A 16,526-nucleotide genomic window follows, 5' to 3' on the forward strand; every position below is an offset into this window, starting at 1 on the left:
AGGCTTGGCCATGTCATTTCCTCTCCTTTCCTGATGCTATGTTTTCTGTTCTCCGTGGTGCACATGCACTATTTTTCCACATAGGCTCTGCCAGCTCTGCTGCATTCAATGGTGCAAATATTTTGAAATTACTTGCTCTGTTTCGTTGTATTTGTACAACAAACATGTTGTGGGAGTCGCTTATGAGAAGTGACTATCTTGCTTCCATGGCAGTGTGAAAAAGGCATCATACATTAACATAGCTTTTACTGGGTGCCATTCAGATTTTTCTTCCTGAATTATTAATATACCATGTAGACAAATTAGAAAAATGGGTATTTAAATTCTCCTTTGGGAAAAGAAACAGAAAGTGTTTAATACATGATAGAGTAAAAAATACAGATATTTTAAAATCTGCAGATGTAAAATGTGGCTAAACAAAATGTCAAAACCTCCATTTGTTTAAGAGAAACCAGCCTGTTTTGGTATAAAGTGAAGTGTGCACAATGATCAAAGATTCAAGCCTGGCAAGTGTTGAGTAACCTGGCCTCGTTCCAGCACAACACAGAGGCATGTCCTTGGAAGTTAAGCATGTGAATAATGTCATCGTGTCTAAACATTAAAGATGTGTCTGTGCATTTGCTGGAGTAGGGCCAGTTTGCCAAGTTCCTCCCAAGACTGAAGCAAAGACACAAGGAACTTACCAGTCTTACACAGCCCACATAGAAATCATCAAAGCAAAGACAGTGGATATATATGTTGGTGGGGAACTGTATTTTCTCTGAGTTACGAAGGAGGAAAAAATCTGGGGTCTTGCCTACTCTTAAGTGTACCACGTAGTGACACTGAAATCAAAGCGCTGATCAGCAAAGTGCGGTGTGGGTATGGCCTTGGCAGACAGCGTACAGCCTTGTCATTGTGTGCTGCCTACGTAACTTCATCCTTTCGTGAGTTCGTAGGCAGCAGGGCCCTAAATTGTTTGACTCCACTGTCCAATATTCTGCAGTATTCAAGCTGGGAATCCAAGCATCTTCATTTCAATTCAAATATACAAGGGTATAGTGAATCAAACACTAAATGAAAATTTCAACTGCTTTTTGTGGTTAGCCTATACTTGTGGTGACTCACAAATCTATAATGTGTGGTTTTGGTTTTTATGGAGTTAATTTTACTGGAGGAAGGAGCTTGAATTTTCTTATAGCTGGAGAGAAGACACTTGGAAGGGTTGCTGTCAGCAGAGGTCATACTGGATTCACATTTTATCTTGAAAAATGCGTGTGCCTGTGTGCATCTGTGTTTTGAATGAGGAACAGTAAGTGAAGTAAAGGCAAATTTTGATGTGATTGAATCATGTTGTCTATGTTTGCCTCTGGTTTGAGTGTCTGAGTGAATTTTGACTCCACGTGACCACATCGTACACAGCATCACCAATGCACATCACCATATTATGAGTTTACAGCCCAGTAAAATACCAGTGGACATGCCACAACCCCTGCCCTGCTAGCAGAGAGCACACAGTAATGCAGCTGAATATGTTAAGAGGTATGTCACTTCCTTGGGAAGGCTGACAGACGCTTAGTTGGACCCATCCCTGTTTGAGGAGGCCGAACACCACTCAACCAAGAGATTGATTTTCTGCCACACTGTCAAGGCTTTCTGATGGGAAGCAATACTTTAACAAGGGGTAAGTCACAACCATTGAGTCCCTGCAGGTACATTTAGTGAGCTGTGCCTGAGGGCTCTTGCATGGTTTGTGTAACAACCAGATGCAATGCTGGCCTTTGCGCCAGAAGGAGAGAAGAGGAGATGAATGTGTAGACCAGTCTCAGCACTAGTTGATGGGTGAAGGAGCCCCATCTCCTGTGGCTGGTAGAGATAACTGCCTGCTACTGATCCTCCATCACCTCTCACACGCACATCAGTCTGCTCAGCCTTAGCAGATATGTTTGAGAAAGAACAGAAAGTGCAGAAAATTAGCAGAATTACTTTTTTGGGGGGATTGTTTTTATTTTCTGCTGAGAAAGACCTGCTGTGTGGGGCCTGTCGCCCAGAGGGAGCCGGCAGCTCTGTGCTGCTGTGCCTTTGGCATCCATCCGGGCTGGAAAAGGGCTGGGTCAGCATAGGCTCACGCAGCAGAGCTTCCCATCCAGGCAGCTGTTCCATACACCTGGCTTGACCATCTGCTGCTTGGTCAGCTGGTGAATCTCTGCTTCTTAGTCCCCAGCCCTTGCTGCAGCTCCATATATCGCCTGACCCTACGAGCAGTGTTGCAGCAGCATCCCGTTGTCAAAAGAGCTGGAATTTGCACCGAAGTGTAGGTCAGAGTGTGCTTGGCATCACTTCCTTGGTGAAGTGGTTCCCCAGGCACTGGTGACTTGAAGCTTTGCTCTGCCTTGCTAGACTTCCCCTTTTTAACTTCATAAAGACTGTTAGAGCATTACAGCCCACCTTTTCTCCTTGATACCAGCGCGCTTAGACCCACAGAGCATTGTGGTTAAACTTCTACAGCGCTCTCTCATGAAGATAGGCATTGCTGAAGAAATTCTCATAAATCTGTCTTGTTGGGGTTCAGTCTGAAAAGCTTGTCCTCTTTAGTGATGTGCTGAGTCAATCCAATTGACTTCATTTTTCTTATTCACAAAGATGAGGTGGAAATAAGACTACGTGTACTCTGCATGCCTGCAGACTAGGGTAAACTGTCCATGCTAACTTTTAACAAATCTTGCTCAGGAAACCATCTGGCATGGAGCTCTAGATGTTTTTCTCTCAAAGTCGTTCTTGTCACTGTGGTATAAGCACACCAAAAGGCCCACATCTTCATATCATGTGCTCAACTCTACTTGCAAAAATAGCCCTGTAGTTCTGCACGTGCTACTGTCATGTGGAAAGCTAACCATGCAAATACCTGTTTGCAGGACTGCGCAGTAGCTGCAGAACCTCATTGCATTTCTAGGCAGGATTCTCCTGAAAATTAGCTGAGCTCTACATGAGACAGTTCTTGAACACAAGACTGTGTGGAAACAGGATTAAAGAAATTATTAAACAAAAATACAGGGAATTAAACTTGTTGAGCCCTGTCCTTTCTATACAGCAAAACCAGGTCCTGGTTTGGAGCATCTGTGTGGATATACCTTTGTCAGTGGAAGCAATAGGGTGCTGTTCGTCTTGAAGGAGGTGCAGGAGGACCCCTGTTAGCACCTAGCTGAGCTGTACAGTTGTTGAAGCATGCACTCCTTTCTCCTCTGGAGTTCAGTGCAGAGGGTCTTGTGAGTGAAGCCTTTGTGTGCTTTCCTCCAAGTTAGGTTATATGTCTGCTTGAATAATAGTCTGTAAAGAAGTCAATTAAATGATTTCTTATCCCAACTTCCACTGAAACTGCTGGAGAAGAAAAAAAGCTGCTCTTCCCTTCAATACCTACCTTCCACCTCCCCACACACACAAAAAAATACTCCTTCATTTTTCACCTTCAATCCTTCCTTCTTCAAAACTGTATGACAGCAACGTTACAATGAAGTGATAAAGAGCTCACTTTAGAGCTAGAGGAGAAAAAGAAGTGGAGGACTCTCAAGTCTCATTTCAAGGACTGAAAAACCTTAAAACACGGACAGGGAATGTACTTGCTGCATCCTGAGTTTGTCAGCCACCTTCTGCTTTTTTCTTAGTCAAACACACCAACATCTTATGTCTTTAATAACTATCACCTCTTTTTATTTTACCTTTCAAGATTTTTTTTCTTATCTTTAATTTCTTGAGCTTTTTGCCGCATACAGTATGAGAAAGAAGACAAATGTAAAAGGTAACTGTCTACTGTATTGCCCAATCAAGTTAATTTCTAGTGACCTGACACGGTTTGTCATATATAACATATCTAATTGAAAACATACCAAATCAGGTTTCTTTCTATGATATGTTGTTTATTGTTTGAAATCATGTCTTAATATTTTTATTAAATGTAAAAAAAAAAAGTGAATTGTATTACTAAGATTAAAGCCTTTATAAACTCAATCAAACTACAATTAAATAGTACTGTCAAAGTACTGTCTAATTAAAGCAAATCCCCAAATCAGAATTAACAAATAGTGTTGGACTCCAACCAAACCATTACATTAATACATAATCAACGCATATGAATTCCCAAATAAGAAATCTAGAGAGAAAGCTGCCTATTTAATTATACATTCCAATTAAGATTTTGGTCTCAGTCAGTGCAGTAGGCTTATCTGAACATCTTACTATTAGCCCAGCTGAGTTACTTGTAAGTCACATTTACAGTCCTTGACTCTTCTACTTAATTGGACTGTTATGGGGCAGATCTTTTCTTGTGATTTCTCTTGCTCTCTTTACAAAAAAAAAAAAAAGTTTTACAGCATAACAGCTAACAAGATAAAATGTGGTACAGTTATCCTCTTCACCCAGTCCACATCCTCGCACCGTTAACAATTAAAGAAGGTAGTAAAAGATAGAGGTTGTATCAGCCATATCTTTGTACAGGAAGCTCATTAAATCTATAAAATAAATAAACTAAATACACACTAAAATGAAAGAGGGCAGAGTCCATGCAGACTGCTTGACTGTTGTGCACAGTCTGTAGGGCTGGGCGCTGCTGCGTGATGGGACGAGTCTCGGTGCAGGAGATGGTCTTGTTCAGTGCTGAGCCCTTCAGAAAGAGCAGTGGTTTGCACTCCAGCTTGACTTTTGTCCATGTAATTTTTGCTGGTCCTACTGCCCAGAAAGTGAACAAATGGGTCTTAAACATATCTTTAAAATGGGAAGAAAAATTGAAAGAAATTGTGAGGAAGAGAAAGCTAACTGTAGACACAGTAATGGCTCTGAAATATGTAAAGGGCTGTTGCAAAAAGATGGGGTATAACCTGACATGTAGTTAAGAAAATAACACATTGAAAGTGCGTCCGGGGACATGAGATGCAGGTATTAGGAGAAAATACATAGTCATTCAGGATGGCAGTGCAATGGGAAAAAATCCCCCAAGAACTTGGTACAGGTGCCGTGAGCGGTCCCACTTTCAAAACAGGTTAGACAGACATCTGTAAGAAATTACTTAGGCATTCCCTTTATTACCTGTAGTCTCTTTCTAACCCTAGCTTGCAGTCATCGCAGATGAGGTAGGCCTCATACTACTTTAATCGTAGGAGAAGAAAAGATGTCACAGATTGAATTTATGAACTAGTGATACCCTATGGTATTAGCAATATGGCTTATTAAATCAATGGAAATTACAAATGATTGACAACTACACACTGATCTCAGACTTTGGAAGCTTATACACATTTTGTAATTGCTGCCTGACCACTTTCTTCATGAACCAGATTAAAGCGATGTTTAGCCAGGTGAAAATTTGTGATCGTGTCAGGGCAGAAGGCTACTTTGAAACGCCAACACTGGTGCTATTGAGAAAGATTCAAACTGTTCCTTTCTCACTCTCTGACTTTATGTAGGCAGTATTTCCGTCACGGTATTTTATCCCGTGCTTGCTTACTTTTTTTTTTTTTTGAGCATTCTTGTCTTCAGCTGTGATCCAGCTCTGCTTTTGTATTTGCTGCCTTTTAGGTGTTTTTAAAGGTTTGTTACTTTGTAAAAGGCAGTATTTCCCTCTGCTTAGAGGAGATGATGTAGGGTGACTATAGAGAGAAGACTGGGGGTTAGTCAGGAATTCCTGAATTCTGCTTGTGAGTCCATCTCTGAGCTAAGATAAGCTTACATGAGGACTATTATTGTTCCTTAAATACATTTTGTCTCTTAGCTACGTGCTGGCATCTTCTGTTGGAGAGTGTTTTATACAGATTGTTTGATACCCTGCTCCTGCTGAGCTACTGCCTGTCTCACAGTTTTCTTTGCAAATATTAGAAACTTGAACCTTCCAGGATATCTTTAAGAGCTGATGCAACTATTCCCCTGCAAATGTCTGCAGCGTTCGGATCATATCTTGCCGTGGGTTATGCTCTGAGTACCTGTGAGGGAAAGCTTTCTGCAGATAGATGCAAAATGGTAAATGAGCATAGCTAGTAGCTGAATTATTCTACATGTAAAACTGCATTTTTATCCTCTTTTAGCCATACTCTCAGAAGACAGAAATTCCAGTGAGTCTGCCTGGAAGAATAAAATTTCTATATCTGCCCTAAACACTCCAGAGCCAGCAATGATGCATGAGCCTTTAGTTGGCAGCCAGAAAAGGAAAGCAAGGAAAACTAAAATCACACATCTTGTCCGAACAGCAGATGGTCGAGTGTCACCAGCAGGAGGGACACAGGGTAAGGAAATTGGAGTTTAAATTTTGTTAAAACTGAATGGTTGGAGAAGGTTTGGGAGTACAAACGACCTATCAGGGAAGTATTTTTCACTTAGCTTGTTGTCGTACCTGCTTAGTAAGGTTATTCTTTAAAATACAGATGTCAATCAACTGGGAAATTGGTGAGTCCATAATGGCCAACTTCTTTTGTTTGAATGCCCAAATCTGTCTTCTCTCCCTGGATATTTCTCTCTAAGAACTGAGAGCTAACATAGAGAGAAGTGCAAAACAGTTGTCTTTCATAATTTGTTTCCAGTCCAAGAAAGAAATTATATTGCACCTAGTTATAGGATGTAAAAATGAATTCCATAACACGACAGTCAACGCCACAGTCCTTGCAGGAGTCCTCTGCTGCTGAGATAATCTTTCTGGACTTCTGTATCTGAAATGTACACAAAAGCTGTCTTGTCTGACCTAAAAGATCAAACTCAGTTGAATGCAAAATCAGTAAATTGCTTCATAAACCTTAGTGCCGTGCTTCTTGGGTCAGAAGAGGTTGCAGCATGGATCGGATTACATTTGCAAAATCAAAGTCCTAAAGGTAAAGATACTGTTAACACCAGACCAGTCAGTGTATATGGACTGCTGTGATTTTAAGGGCTAGATTGGCAAGCTTCACTTTCTTTTCTTGCAGAGGAGAAGCCAAAAGAGCTGCCACAAAGTACTCTTCAAAAAACATCAAGTGCAGAAACAGATTGCAACAGTGAATGCTCCAGAACCACAGAGACAGAAGAAAATCATAGTATTACATCAGATATGCCAGCAGTGTCTGCATTTTTTAGCTTAGCTGCTCTGGCAGAAGTAGCAGCCATGGAAAATGTACACAGGTATGGTCTTCTTTTCCTCGTGTTGTCTAAGTGAATAGTGTGTGGCTGCGAGCTTGTTCAGAAAGCGTGTGAATTGCAAAGTGTTTAATTTGGCCTGCATTTCCTTTTCCACAGATTTTCTGTGAATGTCTGTTTTACACCACTTGCTTAGTAGCATTAAGTGTTCGCCTAAATGACAATGTAATCTATTTCAGTAGTCAGTAAAATGATCTTCCCTGGTATGCTTACCTACCAATTTTTGTATATAAGCAGGTTCATATGCTCCTTGAGATGCTAATGATTTGAGGGTTTCTAATTATCAAGTGCCATTTGTCAGATAATAGCAGATTTAAATAGCTATTGCATGCTGATTTGGATTTTTCAGTGACCTGAGACTGGAGAGAATTTCTCGTAACTTCAGCTGAAGTTTTTATGCTGAACGTGGCTGGAGGAAGCTGATGTGTTATTTTTACTCTTGTGCTTTACTGTGTAGGAGGCAAAGCATCTACAGAATGACGTGGGGCAGAAAAACTCTGGGTGATGGAGAGTTTGGGTTGATCCTCTCAGTTAGTGAGTAGACTGTCCACACAGATCAGGTGGAGAATGTGCAGATTATTTAGGGCTGTTGGGTCAGTTCAGCATGGTCAGACCATGCATGCTAGACCTGTGATGGGAGGCAACCAATGACAGCAAATCCTTGGCTCTTAATTATCCAGTGTTGTTCTTTGATGCTGCAGCTTATTGGAGATGAAACCCCATCCTTTTCCTGCAGTGGAAGGTCAGCAAGGAAGTGCCGGGCCAGTTTGAAACCATCACAGCCTCTGCAGATGACATTTGACAGATTACTGGCTGCCTAAGAAACTCCACAAGGCAGCGGTTGATGAAACCCTTCACAACCTCAGTTTACTGTTGATCTCATGGCTCCCATTGACTGACCCAGTCCTGTCTGTTCAGGCTGCATATCAAACATTGGAAAATTTTTTGGAAGCTCAGGGGCCCTACAAGAAGCAAAGTCAGCTGAACCCAGCCTGCTAGCTTTTTTCTGCAGAAGCTGTTGTCTTGCTTAAGCAACATTATTTTGGGTGAGAAGTGTTTTCACACTGCAGTCAGCCTGGTCTTTCTTCCCAGCATTGCAAAACAAGCATCTGCTATCAGGGCAGCAAAAGTCTGAACTCATTTCTGTCGTCTTCTGTGGTCAGAAGCCGTGAAGTGAGACTTGGGGAAGCGCCATGCTAAGCTCTGCTCTCACTCACGCCCTTGTGGGTTCATTGATCTCTATTGGCACTGACCAGAATTGCGCAAGAGCAACAGGATTCACTTTGCTGTGGTTTTTCCCTCTTTGTTCCTCTAAAAGTTCTTGTCCCTGTTGAAGTGAGCTAATGTTTTACATAGCCTTCTCTTTGGGTCTTTCTTTCTTACTCCCACCTTTTGTCATCTCATCGTGCAGCTAGAGCAATGCAGCACCTTCCATGAGGCCTGAAAACACCAAACTGGCAAATGTCCAGCGGCTGTTGCAAATTCCAGCTTGTAATCACCCAGGGGAAATGAAAACCAGGAACCCAGTAGAAACTCAGCCATGTCTCTCTCAGACTTGACAAATGGAAGTTGAAACAGAAACCTAAATCTGGTGGGCTAGATGCTTCTCTGTTTTCTACTCTGTCAACTGTTTGTTATCTTTTGCAACTCACTTCTTTATTTGCAAATAGCCAGAAATGAGAACAGCGCTAGAGATTTTCTTCATGTATTTCCTCAGTGTCCGAATTTAATTATTAAATAATTTCACAGAGCCTTGGGCCGTGGAAGCCAAACTCCTTTTTGACTGTAATTAGAGCTTGTCTGGAAGTGGCAGCGTGGTTTTTGTTTGAAGGCTTCCGTTTAGCTTTATTTACCTTGTGCATGCCCCGGTGAAGCGCTGTGAGCCTGACCTGCATTTTGTGCCAAGGCCACTTCATTGCGCTCCAGTTGTGCAAAGCACATTGGTACCTCTCTTTCTGCTGGGGGCTTAGCTGTGCCAGCATGAGGTAAAGTGGCCCTTGTGTAAATAAGAAGTGGGCCACAGATTTTTCATTGCTGCAAATGACACATACTGTAACAAAAATAGAACCTGACTTGTGAGATTAGATAACAGGCGATGACGTGCTTTGTGTATGTGTTTTAAAAGGCAAGCTGCAAAGGAGCTCTACTAAGTCCATCTGCTACAGTGATTGATGTTGATTTCCAGCACATAATTCTGACGCAGTTTATTTTTATGATACCCTGTGCCAGGGGATCATTTGTAAATTAACACTGCTGTAGTAATGAAAGAAATGTTGTGCTGGGCTGATGAAGTGTTAAGTCATGAAACTTGGAGTAATCCCAATGTGCAACTCTGCTGATGAGTATGTTTCCATATTGCTTAAAAGCTGGCTGTTGACCCACATTAACATGAGAGATGCCTCTGTGCGTTTACCTTCTTTTGCCACACCATGAGCTGTACTCTCTGCTTCTGAGGGCTGAAGCCACTCCCTTACAAAATCAGTAACAGCACTTGTGCGCTCCTAACTTACTCTTCAGCCGTGCATTTTGTTTTGTGTAGTCAAATACCATCACTTGGTTTTGCCTGACTTTGCATTGTCTTGCAGGTTGTCCTCAGGATATTGTGTTACTGTTGCAGGAACGCCTCTAAAAAGAGTGTGTAACAGTGGTATGTGGGCATCTGTAGCCGCAGGGAGTTATGGTGCTGTAATGTCAGATGTTAAACTGTATCACATGCCGCTTTCCATCCTTTCCAGTCTGATAAAAGCACCTCCCGTGCTCCAAATAATGATGGGTGGCTTTTCTTTTCTTCTTTTGCAGAAGTCAGAGGGCCACACCTCTCCCACATGATGGACAGCCAAATGAAATGTCTCAGGCTCCAGTGCTTATTTCCTGCGCTGACCAGTGAAGCTCCACTTTATTGTAAAACATTGTGCTTTACCTAATATCCTAGCCTTGTCTTTACCAAGGGAAGCTAGTCAGTCCATATGATGGAAACTATAGACTTGAAGCAAGTGCTTACTGCTCTGAGTGGCCCAGATTTCACTGGAAGCCAGACGTTAGCAACCTGGGCCAGGTCCTTAAATTGGAACCCAGTATGTTGGAGAGTGATAACAATTGTCTATTACTGAACAGAAATGGAATGATCCCAGAGCTTGCTTTCTATTGAAGGCTTTTAAACAGTAAATAGGTGGTTGGTGTGAAAAAGGCTGCCTTTACTGTTAGCTCACACAGCATCTCTTTTACCAACCAGAGAGTACGGCAACTAGTTTCGTATAATACCTAGTTATTCTAAATGAAAATGGAAAAAAAAAACCAACAAAAAAAACAACAAAAAAAAACAACAACAACAAAAACACTGACGCACTGCACTAGTTATTATTAGATATTCTTAGTCATTTTTGTACATGAAGATTTACGTTCTAAGATGGTTTATATTGATAGGTTATGCCTACGTTTATATTGTAGAATGAATTTAAAACCTGTTCCAGAGAACTCAAGGCAGCCTGGACAGATGTACCATTGTTAGCGGTGTTTGGGCAGCCATGTGGTCCAGATGTTCTGCACTTTTATATTTGCCACCAGAGTGGTAGAGTTTACTGGGAAAAATTCTGACAGGCTATGTTTTGGTTTGTTTCTTTTTAATTTAGCTTTGAATAACCAGGATGATGTGCATTAGAAAAAGGAGTGGTGTATGGAAAAAAAAATACTGCAGAGAATTGACTTGTCTTTCATGCCTTGGAAGGTTCCTTTATTTTTGCATAGATATCTGAGCGACTTGTTGAATCTTTCCTATAAACAAAAAAATACTGCAAATATGTTTTTCAAAAGTGACCTTAGTATTATTTCACCGTTCTGAAAAACCTAAAACCGTGACTTTTCGATATACATGTACACCAATACACATACCTTTTACATTTTACAGACACTGGCATTGTTATAGTTACTATGCACAGTCCAAATCAGCTTCAGAGTTTGCGTAAAGGGCCAATTACAGTTTGTGTTGGTAAAGTGGCAAGTTGTATACAGATAAACTACAACCGAAGAGTAACATTTGACTGAATTCAGACTACCAAACCGACCCATCTGCCAGTTTCTGTCTTTGCTTGTGTTGAATTTTTGTGTTTTGCTCTCATAAATACATCCCAAAAGCACGCCAAGTGTATCACTTGGCCTGTTGTCTTCGCTATCTTGACTTCCACTATTGTATAACCAAGCATTGATTCCTACCAATAGATGCAAAACGATCACTAGTAATTGATCTAAAGCTACAAATTCAACAGGGTACTTCTTCTATAGCACAAGATGTTTCCCTACTTTTTGCATTGTAGCACAACAATTTACCAAATTGGACTCCAGCAATAATTTTCTATTAGTCTTCGTCATACCGGCTGAACTTTTGATAGTATTAGATTGAGTTTGAAGTTCTTTGAATTGAGTCTTTAAATGATGCGAGTTTACATCATTCTATCAGGCATTCTTATTTATACTTGACTGAATTGATAATGTGTTTGGGGGTTATTTTGTAACTAATTTGATGTAATAGCCATATGGACAGTAACTCTATTAATGCTTGCTAGGTTTAGCCTTTCATTATACCTAAGTGAAAGTCTTTGGTTCAGTGTCAGGAAACAATATATATACAACATACCACATGAGTTGTAACAAAGGATTAAAGGTCTGACAAAAGGCAGGTAGCTGGGGAAGTGTCACTGAAATAGCACCATCGAGGATGCATGTGTTGGAAGAAGGGAACAACAACAAAAGAACAACAAAATTTACAAGCCAATGAGTCAGTGAAAAGGCTTTTTAAAAATTCAGGTGAATATATGAATAAGAGCCCCTAGAATGCCATTGTAGCCTATGGTGATATTTTTAATAAGATTTTATTAAAGTTTTATAAGTTATTTTAACAAGACAGGAAAAACTTAAAAGACTTAAAACTGTTGGGTCACAGCAAGGTGGCTATTGGAGTTTTGGACCACTTTATAATTAGCTGAAATCCAAATATGTTACAGTGCAGGCCGTTCACGTTGACAATGGTACTAACTTATTTCTCTAGAAACCTTTAGAGTAGATATATTTTTGTCAAAGCACCCCATCCTTCCTCGATTTAAATTTCAATATTGTTCCTGAAGATATTTCTGTATATTAATGGTACCTTTTTTAAAAGAAACAGAAAATTACTTTTTTCTATATGAATTAATATCTTACTTGATCTGCTTTTCCTTGACTTTCCCTTAGAGAGGGGGTAGGGTTGGGTCAGTTTACTGGATATGACTGTTTTCAGATACTTATAAAACTTTTTGTAGATATGCTTAATTTTTAAGCGATTAGGCACTGAGAGTAGCAGAAATCCTGCAAAGCTTTATAGTTCACTAGGCGTTTGCCTTTGTTGGTTCTCTGAGTGATGTCTTGATTTCCGTAGCTAGAATTTTCCCTGAATCTACTAGAAGGGGTATCAGTATTTTCAGGTAACAAAGTCTGTTAGCACAACAAAAATTTCAGACCAATATCTTACTGTATTGGGGTTGGGTTTTTTCCTTGTTTGTTTTGTTTTAATTTTTATTAATTTCAGCTGCTTTCATTTTGGAAAAATCTTATTGCTATTGTGTGTACTTCAGTATACCAGCAAACACTGTTACCCGTTAACACATTGTCCACAAATGCCTCTAGAGAAGAAATTGTTGCACCTTATGTATATCTCAAGCAAACCAAAATATGATGCTTTTCTGCTTTGTTTATTCTGAATATGTTGTATCATACTTTACTGAACCCATTTTAACTTAGCTATAGCTATCGATATTTATGCATTTCACATTATTTTCTGGATCTGAACCTGTGTATAAATCTTTCTTTAAAAAAAAAAAAAAAGAAAAGCATTTACCGTAGTCGTCCTCTGTGACTTATCCATGGGAGGGGGGAATCTTGTCTCAAGTGTAAAATGCAGTACTGTCCCAGTTTTCCTTGGCTTTTATTTATTTAGCGATCTTTGATATTTCATGTGTAGTTTTGAGGTATACAAAATACATTGTCGTAGCCAAAGCTACAGATCTAAGCAGCTGGGAGAAAATTACTGTAATGTCTTCTTAATTGTTCTAGTACTGTATACAAATATGGGAAAAACGTTCTGCTGAACATTTGAGATGCAGATTCTTATCCCCACAGTAGGTTATTTTCCAGATATTAGACCAAATCAGTCAAAACTCAATGATCTTAAAAGGTCTTCTCCAAACAAAGTGATTCTATGATTCTAAAAACATCTATGGAGATTACTTAATGGTCTGCTTATTGCAGTAACTACCCCTTGAATGTGCTGTGATTTCAGAAATAGAATATATTTATTTAAGATGACTGAATGCTCTTTTATACTAATACAGTATCCCAAAGTCATGAGCAAGAGACTTCTTGGTAGTTTGGGTTTCTATTTTATAGCATTGGTGCATGACTTTTGAAATTAAAGTGATAAGCGTTGTTGGAAAGGGGCAGAGGAACAAGGGATTGGTAGAAGCGCGTGAACTTGTGGTGTTTAAATTCCAGCTTTGGTCTTTATTATTTGGGTGAAAGCTGCCTTTGTAGCACAAGGCTGAAGAGCACTCTGGAGTTTGTACCAAGTAGAAACCCAAGAGAGTTGTAACTCACATCAGATCGAAGGAATGCCTTCTAGTTTGGATGCTGTCTTTTGGAACAGGATATTAAATTGAAGCAGTTTGAATTTCCACTGCCTGTTTAGCTACTGTACAGATACTGAACAGACTGAAGGCAACAGTTGTAGACGTGGGACAGCTAAGAGAGGATGAAAGGAAAGCTGGCCTTTGTTCTCAGTATGGCAAAGTTATGGCAACAAAGGGGAATTGGGAAAAAAGAGAGATGTATATATATGTGTGTGTGTGTATGTGTGTGTGCGTGTGCGCCTGGGTGTGTACATTCTGGAAAAAAAAAAGTGTAGGAAAAACAAAAACATGATGGGTCTACAAGAGACTATAATGTATGTTGACCCTTTGAGTGCACTCCCTTTTTTTTAATGCTGAGTCTAATATGGCTACCTCTCCTAAAAGACTACTTTTGTTAACTTCCATTTGTTTTCAGGCTTGATCATGTAATCTTTTTCAGCCATTGATACCATTTGTGTATCGCTGTGTGCTTTACTTTCCAAGAGCAACACTTACATAGCGCAGACAACGTAAAGGCTGACTATACAGTGGTAGCCAAACCATGTTGCTGGAGCATTTTTGTTTAATCTCTGCCATAGTGATATGCGTTGCAGGATGTGGGCTCGCTAGCTCAAGTTGGTTCAGTGAGATCGGGTTTTGTAACAGTAGAAAATGCAGCGCTCATGGGGTGGTGGACGTCAGATACTGCCAGAGGTGACGCAGTAAGCCAAGTGCTGCTCTTGAAACTTACTCTGGAGTTTACGTTTGTAATCCTGATTTCACAAGGAAACATAACTGTGCAACTTGTGTGTTGTATACCATACGTTATCCATTAGATGCTGTTTGTTTGCCGTGCTTGTTTGATAGATTGTAGAGCTCCTAGGTATCTTTGCCATGTTTTGTGATACTTGTGGCATTCTCCTTACCTTGTACATATGGTGGAACTGTCAGCTACAGCTGCCAGGATGCTGAGGCACTTCAGGACACTGAGCGCCGTGAACGAGTGCATTTAGGCTGTGAAAGAGTTACTTGCCTCCTCCCCTGAATTTCCCATTAAAAAGGCACAGCGAGGTTTGTGCTCTCACTTAAGTACTATTATAGTCATTTATATACTCAGTATTTTCTACTGAATTGACAACTTTGAAGAAACTTATGAGACGGATGTATATTTTATGTTCCCCCACTAATTTTTCTAAGGCAGAAATTTAGGAAGACTTGACGTGAGACCTGCACTCAGCGACACACCTAAGCTTATGCTGAAAACCATCCTTACTTAAGGGGCAGCGTTGTTGTTTGCACTGTGACAGTGCAGGAGCCCCAGTTACGAACGACTGTGCTCTTGGAGTTAAGCATGGGCTTGCGTGGTGTTCCTGGGGGAGGCACATCATTGTGACCTAGGGTCTTCACTGACATGAAATTTTAAAACTGACTGCAAATAGCTTAACATTTGTTGAGTTCTTCCAAAGAGTTATATTCTAGTTTCTGGGTCTTGGCTGTTACCATATACCAGCAGACCCACACTGTATGCTACTGGCAAAAACACACCTGTACCAGCTAACTGACCAAGCTTCTGAGTGTAACCATCTAATCTGCTCTTTTCACCCCTACAACTGAAACCTTATTTTCCCACACACACTGCTACACTTTAATCAGTGGTTGGGGCTTTGAAGGTGACAAAAGCAAGAGACATACATGTGCATGCGTCTGTGTATATGTATACATATGCATACATGCACACACACACATTGGGAGTGCAGTGACTTGCAACATGTTGTCTGTACAAAAGTGTTCCCGTGTTAGGTCATAAAACAATACGATGTTTCTCAGACAACAGTTTTCCAGCTTTCTTACTAGATTTCGATCTCTTTAACATTACACCATAAGGTGTGATTTTTGAAAATCACACCTGAAAAAAACCGCAGATCTTGCTGAGCTGGATGCTGTGAAAACCTTCTTTCTCAGCAGTGCTTACTTTTAATAACTAGTATCTGTTGACAGTTTTAACACAACTGATTTGCTCTGATCTTTCTTCCTAGAGCCCAGTCCTTCAACTTTTATTCTCACAGATAATTCCACTGAATTTTGAACCAGTATTTGGCTTTATTCTCTCCAAAGCTTGGTGGAAACATGCCTTACAATAGTTCATCTCCATCAATGGTATAACAGAGCTACTGCCTTCTTAGATGTGTGTAGTTAAAAGTCAATAGGCACATTTATAGAATGTCATACTTTCTTCAAAAACCTCTAATTTGATATTTTTAAGAGCACACGTTAAGTCATGTGTGTAACATGCTAAAGTACATTAAACTGTGATAATGAAACTGAATAAAATATTTAATAAAATATTTGAAATATTTGATAAGGACCTTCAAATAGATTTCTTTGTTCATTCTATTTTGGTTATCTAGTGTGTGCCTGTAAACAGTTTCCCATTTAAAACTAACGATTGCAAATAAATACTATTCAAACAGAGCTTCTTTGATACTTCACCTGCTTGACTATCAAATGATTGTTTACTTTAACGTACGGCTGAGTTAGCAGTATTTGCAGAATTTCTTTCTAGCTACACTATGAATTTGTTGGCTTTTTTATACTTAAAAAGAAACAAGCTCGTTTTCCACCTGAAAATGGATGATGCCAAAACCTGGAGTTGGATCCCCAGAACTGTAAGCTGTAGTTTCCTGTCACGTTATCCGTGCAACTTCTACAGAATGATTGTAAAGGTGTTGAGTATTTTGCAAAGAAATTCTGCCCATTTGTTCTTGC

General features: G+C 40.1%; 1 protein-coding gene across 1 annotated transcript in view; it reads left to right on the forward strand.

Moving 5' to 3' along the window:
- BBX (bobby sox homolog (Drosophila)) overlaps positions 1 to 10,434 on the forward strand; it is a 57,990-nt gene extending 47,556 nt beyond the window's left edge. Inside the window, exons 11-13 of the mRNA XM_009705688.1 lie at positions 6,051 to 6,248; positions 6,921 to 7,113; positions 9,928 to 10,434. Of these exons, the coding sequence (XP_009703990.1) occupies positions 6,051 to 6,248; positions 6,921 to 7,113; positions 9,928 to 10,015 (479 nt within the window). The 3' untranslated portion in view covers positions 10,016 to 10,434. The remainder of the gene's footprint in view (positions 1 to 6,050; positions 6,249 to 6,920; positions 7,114 to 9,927) is intronic.
- The last annotated feature ends 6,092 nt before the right edge of the window (positions 10,435 to 16,526 follow it).

This window comes from Cariama cristata, unplaced genomic scaffold (assembly GCF_000690535.1).
Source record: "Cariama cristata isolate BGI_N322 unplaced genomic scaffold, ASM69053v1 scaffold13778, whole genome shotgun sequence".
NCBI classification, from domain to species: Eukaryota; Metazoa; Chordata; class Aves; order Cariamiformes; family Cariamidae; genus Cariama; species Cariama cristata.